This window comes from Panulirus ornatus, chromosome 16, assembly GCF_036320965.1.
Source record: "Panulirus ornatus isolate Po-2019 chromosome 16, ASM3632096v1, whole genome shotgun sequence".
Classification (NCBI taxonomy): Eukaryota; Metazoa; Arthropoda; class Malacostraca; order Decapoda; family Palinuridae; genus Panulirus; species Panulirus ornatus.
In genome coordinates, this window is record NC_092239.1 from 4413670 (window position 1) to 4423651 (window position 9982).

The 9982-nt window shown below is 41.3% G+C and overlaps 1 protein-coding gene across 3 annotated transcripts in view; it reads right to left on the reverse strand.

Annotated features, from left to right (window-relative positions):
• LOC139754060 (lactadherin-like) overlaps window positions 1–9052 on the reverse strand; it is a 247289-nt gene extending 238237 nt beyond the window's left edge. For all 3 annotated transcript variants that reach the window (XM_071671078.1, XM_071671077.1, XM_071671076.1), the window contains exon 1: window positions 8742–9052. In XM_071671078.1, coding sequence (XP_071527179.1) covers window positions 8742–8744 — 3 coding nt within the window. In that variant the 5' untranslated portion in view covers window positions 8745–9052. The remainder of the gene's footprint in view (window positions 1–8741) is intronic.
• Window positions 9053–9982: the final 930 nt, after the last annotated feature.

Sequence of the window (9982 nt, forward strand, 5' to 3'; positions counted from 1 at the left end):
CAGACCATAATGATGCAGCTGAAAGTTCAACTGTTGTATTTTGCTTAGCTTTCATGGTTTTTTTTTTTTTTTGTATGTAATTGTGGTTGCACGGTTGACAACTAAATCACAGACACTTTTGAGTGAAGAGCAAAACCTGAAAATTCTCAGGGAAGATCGAGTTTTCTTTGACGGGACGAAGGAATACTACCACCTTATATTTTCTTTTCAATACGAGAATATATCAAGTAAGTGGGAATAATAATGAGCATTCCCCAGGGACCCAGTTCCCTTCAGTAGAGTATTCTATGACTGGGCACGCCACGTTGGCTAAGTCGCACGCTACCCACCTAGATACGACAACCAATATCAGTTACTACGACAAAATCAATCATTCTTACAAGAAACTGTGCAAGTGGAAGTTTACCTCGCTGGCGGCGGCTGCGGCGCCGGCTGCGACGGTTGCCGCAACACCACACGCAACCTGAGGATTGTAACCGTCACACACACTTCCCAGGCTGTGTTTCTCGGTAATTAAATCATCAGTAAAAAAAAAAAATTATAATTTTTTTTTTTTACTGATGATTTAATGATTTAAGGGATAACTTATCCCTTCAAATGGTCCCCCGAAAACATAGCAGGGGCGTCAAGTTCGTCAGGAATTAGTACAAAGAATTGGAAGTGTAATGGGATACTACACCGATAAGGCAATCTTAATGAAGGCTCCAGTGCACTGCATATATCAAAACCTTCAAGGTATACGACTTTTCCACACACACACACACACACATATATATATATATATATATATATATATATATATATACACACAAGTTTCATAATATTCGCCATTTCCCGCGTTAGCGAGGTAGCGTTAAGAACAGAGGACTGGATCTTTGAGGGAATATCCTCACCTGGCCCTCTTCTCTGTTCCTTCTTTTGGAAAATAAAAAAAAAAAAAACCGAGAGAGAAGGATTTCCGGCCCCCCGCTCCCTTTCCTCTTAGTCGCCTTCTACGACACGCAGGGAATACGTGGGAAGCATATATATAATTTCTTTTTCTATTTTAAGCCGTCTCTCCGCGTTAGCGAGGTAGCGCAAGGAAATAGGGAGTTTTACTCTTGTGGTCCCCTTGTTTTAAGTCACCTCTATTATCATATTTTTTTAAAGTTTCGGTATGCTGTCTGCATTTATATTGTTCTCATACAGTTTACTTAATTCATCCACCACTCTTAGACTTAAGTACTTCTTTTCATCGCTATAACAGGTTTCTTGCTTAATTCATGCTATATTCTTTGGTTGTTCTATCCCTAAGTCTTTCAAAAAACTGTTCACTGCCCATGTCATCAGTCTTGTTTAAAAACTTAGAGTTCTTATCAAAGGTCACACCTAACTCTTCTGTCTTCCTTACCGAGGAAATTTTCGGCATCTAACATTCTCTGCAACTCAACTCTCTTAATCCTAGTACTTTGTTACACTTCTCACTCCTCTGCTTTTGACCTCTATTATCTATTAGCTCATCGTGTTTATTCAGATGCGGTGACCAAACTTGAGAGGCATATTCAAATATGCCTTAAGTTTGATGTGAACAGCTTGCTGACTATTTCCGTATCTGTAAACATAAATGCAGATCTAATATTTGCTATGAAACGGTTGGTTTCCTTAACTATTCACCGAACGGGGGACTGTGGTGACACGGTCTAAGAACGATGTCGACTCCTATCTCTAAGAAACACAGCTCTGCAGCATATTTCCTGTTAAACAATACTCATATCGAGGCCCTCTGTCACTGTCACCCATCCGCATTAATTCTGCATCGACTCAGGTTGCATTTCATCAACCATGTATCAGACCACATTTGGAATCTGTGTGTGTGTGTGTGTGTGTGTGTGTGTGTGGGGGGGGGGGGGCTGTGTACCTCCTCAGGTTGCACGCAAAGAATTGCTCAAACCAGCCACAGACTGTAAACATGAACATCTCCATTCTACAGGTCAAACACACACACACACACACACACACACAACACCCACTCTGCAACATGAATACTTCGATTGATTCCCAGACATATATTTCTGTACTTCTGTATGAAAGGGGACGCCGGTAAAATTCTATAGGCAATTAATATCTACTCTCTCAACTACTCTTCATCATACTTTAAACAAAATACATGGACACAGGGTCGTGACTCTCTTTCTTCATCTTTTATATCAGATGATACTTAATGTTTTCATCACCCACGCAATCCTAGCATTAACTTCACCTCTAGTGACTTAGCGGCTTATGCTGCCAACAATACACCTTGTACATGACCACGCTGTGTATTTTCAACACAAAACACTTTAATGTTTGCGTACGTTGAATACAATAATCATACTTTAACCTAAAAAATATTCATGATTAAGATAATCAAATTTTAGTCACAAAAAATATTAAAGTATAGAATAATCTTAAAAAATCCTTTTTTTTTAACGAAAGTCTAATTGTTTATCAGACTTTCGTTAAAAAAATCAAACTTTAGTAAAGAAATTAAAGAACACAATTCTCATATTTCGTAATGATGATAAGCACAATTATCAGACTCGTAAAAAAACATAAACATTTCGATAATTGGATTTGCAGAAAAAATGAACACAATTATCAGACTTTAAAAATCAACACAGTTATCTGACTTTAACTATCAAAATAAAAATCAAAATTTATCAGACTATAGCAACGAGACAATGAGTAAAAAACCAAACCTTTTTATTATTATTGAAATGAATACGCTGGTTTAAAAAATGACCATATTGAGGTGAATGTTCTACCAAGGTCATTTTATTCACGTAATATACGAACTTGTGCAGAAGTGATGAAGGTCATACAATGAAAATAAGTCACAGCTAAACAAGGAGTGAATGTCCACCTCCGCGAACTAGACAGATTTTGGATTCAATGTCGTCGACATTTCACCGGGTCGCTTGGTTAGCGACGGGAGCAGTAGCACGCCTACTCTGCATGGCATGCTAACTCCCGGAGTGTTTTCTGGGTCACTGACTATGTTATTGCGTTACTACGCTGTCCAGTAGACTAGCGGAATGTTAGCAGTGTGGATGAACCGGGTCAGTGGTATTCTGGTCGGGTCATCTGAATGGTAATACGGTCGCTGGGATGCTGCTTCGTCCGGTCTGGTCCTCTCTTGTTAAATGATAGCTAAAGCGTGTGACTGACTGGAATGCTGGCTGGAACATTCACAAGCGGACTGAGGTTTCCAAATATATTTCTGGTCATTTGAAAGTTGAGCAAGTCACTGGGACGTTCGTTCACCAAGTTCCATGAATAACCAAATGTATAACTGGGATGTTCACTAAGTTCCCGAAATTGTTAACCATCACCGATACGGTCACCTAAATCTCTAAATAACTAAACAGTCACCGGAACGTTCACCAAGGTCCCTAAACAGCTAAATAAGTCACTGGAACGTTCGTCGGATCGCTCGAAACCTCACTGAACAGCTTGGAAACTGTGATACCCATAAAGCCTAACAACAAAACTGAACTAGAAATTCCTACATTCCTCATGAACTTTCAGTTTGTGGTTGTCTTACCTTCAGTAGTTGAAAGGTATAACAGTCTTGCACGGCTTAGGACAATGCCTTCAATATCTATCCTTACACCACTCAACCTTGGAAATGCTTTTCTCATATATTCTTACGTTGCCACGACTTGGAACTCGTTATCATCTCGTATCTTTCCTGACAACTACGACCCGACTCACTTTAAAAGGCTTCTCTAAATCTATCATTCTTCTATTTTTTTTTTCATTTCAAAGCTTGGCCTCAGTGAGGACTTTCGTCCACGACTGGAGCCTTCAACCTAAGAGACAAGAACGTCTGGGAGTTTGGGGCGTCATGGATTTCCTCGTACATCCTGCGGCACGCACGCAAGCAATTAGTCTTCGCAAGCAGCAGTAAAATTAGAGTAACTACAAATATTTCAGGGTTACCGCGGCACGCGAGGAACTGTGAACATGTTATAATCTCCGTGAATGACGATGGAATACCGCATTATGATCATGATGATGAACTAGTCATACATGACTTGCCTCCTCAACGACACTTAAGACATCTACCAGCCCAACCGAGAGTTCCCATGAGCAATGGACTTGTGAAAACTCGCACCGGTACCACAGAACAAGCAACCGGTGTCAAGAGAGACTACGAACCAGGAACTTGAATAGTAACGAGAAACTACTACCTGCATTCAGCTGATAATAATAATAATAATTGTACTATACTTTATCAAAACCAAACCACACCGGAAGCAGGCTGATATCACTCTTATCAAGCTGGACTCTCTCTCTCTCTCTCTCTCTCTCTCTCTCTCTCTCTCTCTCTCTCTCTCTCTCTCTCTCTCTCTCCGACCGTAGCACCAGGTCCTCTCCACCGATCTCCATTCCACCGCCCGGTACAAAAAGGGCGAGGGCCAGGCCGCGGCGACTCGGATATCGTAAACATGCCAGGAGCCGAGGTGAAGACATGATGTGGCTGCCACTCGCAACACAACGAACATTCGCCAGTGTTTTTTTGGGAAGGCTGTTCATTCATGGCGACGCGCAGACGTGCGGGCAAGATGGTGACACATGCAACATCCGCGTCTACGATATGAGAACCATGTCTCTGTATCTGGTTTTATGTTCCATTGCTGTAATTCCATCTGTATCTACATATCTGGTGTTTATATCAGTTTCTCTCTCTCTCTCTCTCTCTCTCTCTCTCTCTCTCTCTCTCTCTCTCTCTCTCTCTCTCTCTCTCTCTCTCTCATATTCAATAAACACACACACACCCACATTTGTAATCATCCCTACTTTACTAAGATGAGTGACAACCCATAATTTTAAACATTACCACATTCATGACTCCAATAATGACGATAAGTACTAACTAATGCCTAAGGCAGATTCTCCAGATGAATGCATTAACCTTTACCTTGTGGGGGGAAAGGAAGCGCTTCAAACAGCGAATTAGCAACACATTAGAAATTCCCGCTCTACAGCGAAACTGCTTTGCCAAGATGCTTCCTCAGCGTGTGTGTGAACTCCATCCGAGGTAATGTTACCTGATGACTATCCTGGAACCGCCATTCATATGTCAATGTATCCTATCAAAAAAAAAAAAAAAAAAGGCGTTGATTTAAATCAATCGGATCTCGTTTTATGACAGAATATGTAGAGATGAAAAAACACATAACCACAGTGCTGGGTAAACACTGCCTAAAATATAATTTTTGTCTGTCTGTCTTCCACTCCTTTAGACACCGCGCAAAGTGCGGTCAAGACAGTTGGCGCCCCCGCGGCCCTGGGTTGTGTTTTCTATTTAGGTTCGCCTCTCAGGCAACTTCATGGCTAAGTCATGAAAATTTGCGAAGGGGGGCACTTGCCTAACACGCACACAAACACACGCACGCACCGTCTGCCAGATGGACCGCACCTGTTGGGTTTTTGTTTGCTTTTCGCGGGCAATGTCCGTGGGGAAGAGTCAGGAAGCTTAGAGATGAAGTGTGGCGAGCAGGTCTAAACCTCCACCCCACACTTTTCCTACGTAGGGAAGCTCTTTCTGTCAACTCATCTCTCACTATAAAAGACAGTCAAGTACATTAACGGGCAAATCACACTTGCAATCAGGCAATTACTTTTTTTGTTCATACTATCTAACGTTTTCTTCTAGTGTGAATTCAAAATAAGATGGTTTAATCTGCTCATCATTCCGTCACTGACCTAGGGGATGGAATGCACGGCGAGACTGCCCAACACTATAGCTTCAGTACCGGGATTTTCTACCCTTCCCTTCATCCACATGTCCACAAAAAGGCACCACGCTAAACAAGCGTCTCCCAGGATGATTAACATCTTCCAACCTACAGACGTTCAAGGTTGGAGTAGCCTTCAACTCATAAAGAATTCATGTTCGTTTGCATTAGTTCAGATGGCGTCACTAAGAATAATGACTATACTTATAAAGATAATATTTCCAGTAATTAATACCAAATCAGGAACGATGTTTCACGAGTTAATAACATGTGTCCTGAAGATTTTTTTTACATAATATCCATATTCCATCTGCAGCATTTTTCTTAAGAGTTAGTTCTAAGACAAACTTACATCCTCTTCTCAACCTATACAATAAAAAAAAAATTAGCACTTTAATTCGAGGCAGCCAAAAAAGCCCATAGGTTAATAAACAACGATTGTCAGTACCGGCCTTCAGGAAACCGACCAGCCATTGGGTTTCGAACACGCAATTTAAAGCGGGCAAGTTCTTGTGCTGAAGCATGTTACAAAAAATAATAAAAATTCTCTAGCGCTGTTGCCAACCCAAAATATTTCCTAGACTGACTAATGTTGTGGAGTTTATAATAATAGCGCTAGAACCTAACTGTTATTCCGAGTTCTTTTTTTTTTCTTTTGGCATTAAAAATATATCTAACTGGAAACTACTTACAAAAGAACGTTTCCAATACTTTGGATGATTATGCTCTCATGCATGTGTTCGCACTGCAAATTTCAGCTGATCCAAAAGAGAAAGCACCCCGCTGTTCTGTTTTCCTTTTAATGAGCACGCTGGTATGTAGCATGTCACGAGCAGAATGATAACGTACATTCATTCTGCTGATTCGGTGAAGTTTCCGACCGATTCCTACTTTTTGGGTTGCACTTCCCGTCAACGAAGATACCACCTACAATCTAGTCTGAACTTCACACTTTCTGTACGTCATCCAGCTAGTGCTTCTGATCGGTGAATGTACATTACACCTACGTTTTAAATATTAAGAGGTTTGCCACTACATGAATACCAGAAGCCCGCCTAGGTGCCCTGCATCTTCCCTGCACATACCTAGTACCGGCGTTGGATGTGGTAAATAAATAAGAAAATAAACAGGTTCTCGACTCAAAATCTGTCAGGTAGGCAAAACCTGAACGGCGCCCTTTAATTGTGCAACTTTCGAGACCGACTTCTTCACTGTCCATGAATGCTATGTGTAGTGTGTCCGGTAATAAAACGACCCTTACTTTGTCCTAATCCTTGTTACTATGTACTACCACAGCTTAGAAGTATAGATTATCAAATAAATGAACACATTTTCCTTACATGACTAATGAAAGCTATATACCTATATATCTTGGATGTTTGGGGATTCAGTGAAAGCCAAAAAATATATGCATATCACTGAAATACCTTACTAGCAACGGATGCTTGTGCAAAAGTTACTACCAAAAATGAATGCGCACACGCTACAAAATATACTGGCCACTTTTATAGCCTTTAATCCTGTGGGGATGAATGCATAAACTGAGGCACACAGCGAGGGTAAGTTTGTCGCTCTAAAGGAGTTAAGTTCGCAAGATACGCGCGTTAGATCGCCCACCTGTTATACCGCGAAGCGATCGAACTCAAGTCTGGTAAGTCATATTAAATGATACTGTTGGGTAGGGTCGCAGTGGTCAAGGTGCTACTCAGGGTGATAAACCATCTTATGCTGGGTTTTATGTCACTGTAATCATGGTGTTCAGCTCACTCGCAGCCTGAACTTCGTGGCATTCCTGTTGTCATTATAATCGAAGGGTCAAGTTCCGTGCTAAAGAAACTAAATACATCAGTCCTACGGTCTGTTACTGTGATTCATGTCTGACATGTTTGGTAAGGATCCCTGCCTAACAATAAGCAATCAAATGTACCTGCTGAGTTTAATTACACTCGTGACGTTATCGTACATTGATCCAGTTACTCCTAGTAAATCATCTTATTCATAGTCACGGCATATATTACCTTAATCATAGTGTTCCTGCGGATAATGTTACCGTACGCACGTTCAACAGCTTTCATAACATCCCCAAAGTTATGGTGCTCTTGATAAGCCTTGGCGCCTTGCATTTCATCTCGTGTTAACTCCTAGCGTGGTGCTAGCGTACAACAATGAGAGGATATGGCGCGCGCTTTCAGCTACCCCGCTCGGTGAGATGACACCATAAACACCATTACACATTTATGTGGTAATTACGCCCACACCCCTGCTGACAGGGGGAAGAGCGTCCACAAGAATGAAGGGAGGTGTTTGAAGAGAAAGCTACTGTATGCGCAGCCAGTGACTTCCTTTGTCTATTGGCGAGTCCGCTAATGTTTGTTTATCCTTATTTAACCCAAATATGTCTGTCTGTCTAAACTCGCCCGTATATACCGAGTTAATTGCTCAATTATTGCGAAACTTGACCCAGCTCTCTGGCCTCATATATAAAAAACTATAAGATGGAAATTCGCATGAACTTACCACCACATAAAACAGTTGAGCAACGTCTTCAACTTCTTAAGCTGAATACAATTCAGTATGCAAGGGCAGAAACTGCTAACAATGAAGGGAAATGTTTTAAGATGTTTTAACTTACGATGCACTAACAGTCTCCATGAGTAACTATCTATCAAAAATATTCCTGCTAACACTGGATCGATAAGGAATTACTTCCAGCAGTAGTGGGATGAGCCGCAATTAATTCAAGAATAATTGCCGAAGCAAGTCCAAAACACGGCTATGTCATTTCAATAAACTTTTAATCAACCTCACACCAATTTGAAAAGTATTTTTAAAAGGCAAAGATTTAATTCATTCTCTTCATGAACCTACAAGCACAGATACAACCAATAAAAACAAGAGAGTGTGCGTTAGGCAGCAGATTCCACTCTGGCAAGATAAACGGCAGAGATTTCAACGGGTGTGAAGCTCTGCTCTACTCACCATGGTCCTGGCTCACGAGTCTATCTAGCTGATGGCATATCACTCGCTCTCCTTGCTTGGGTCACTTTATCACCATCACTCAATGAGCTACTTTTTCTTTCATCAATTGCAGATTCTGGGTAAACATTAATAATGTGATATCACATAAGGTTCAAATATGGCATGTTTTGATGATTAGCGAAGATAAGCACCAAAAGACACTGGGAATCGCGAAAGAAGCACTGCACATCCGCGGTTACGGTAGCCTAGGATAGGACTGGTCACTGGGAGTTAGGGCGACGCAACCTCACCGCACCAGTTGTAGCGCGACACTGCCGACCTCCCTCACACGCACCCCGACGCCCACCTCCGTCTTGGCTCCTCCACCCCCGCGGCCGCTACCCCACGCCCGCTATCTTGCCAAATTATCTTGAATGACTGCATTATTCTCCCACTGCGTGCCCAAACTACAAACTATCTACCATACACTTTGTACTCGTTAACAGACTATGAACTCCACCTTTCCGAGCACCGTAATATCAGTCAATTTGGCTCTGTCTGCACATGAGTTATGCTTCTCAGTAACAACTCACCAACGATACTCAATTTGCGCATAAGCTGATGAGTACAGAACTTCAAGGACAACTTACCTTCTTGTTTTAGGTGGTGGACTTGAGGAAAACACTGCAGTAAGACATGCATATTTCGCGCATGAAGGAGAAGGCAAAGAATTAGATAATCTAAGGGAGCTTTTATGAGAGATGACATATGCTGTTCCGGAAGCAGATTCCTGTCTGTCTGTAAGTTGCCAACAACAAAACAAAAGCGCAATGGAGACGCCATTAAACGCTTACATTAATTCCAGCTCCATTAGGTCGTCAATGTAGTCTATAGAACCAAGGAAGTCGAACTACAAAAGCAAATTCTATGAATCAATTATAAGAGTCAACCAGTGAAGCATTGTTGTATAATCACTTAATAATCTTTTAATACTGGCAGTAGATATTTAGCCACACAACAAAAACAGGGGCAAGTTTACGACTCACCACGATTGGTTACTTTTATCTGACGTCATGCATCATGGCGTCCAGATACTGTCTATTACTAATTTCGTGTTGGCTATTTTTTGTTATTCAAATACATAAGGAGGTCCTTATGATTACGACAGTAAATATCATCCTTTATATATGTTCCTCGGCAAATAGGTCACATAATATACATATCAAAATACTGGCCACTCTGCGATATCTGAACACGCCATG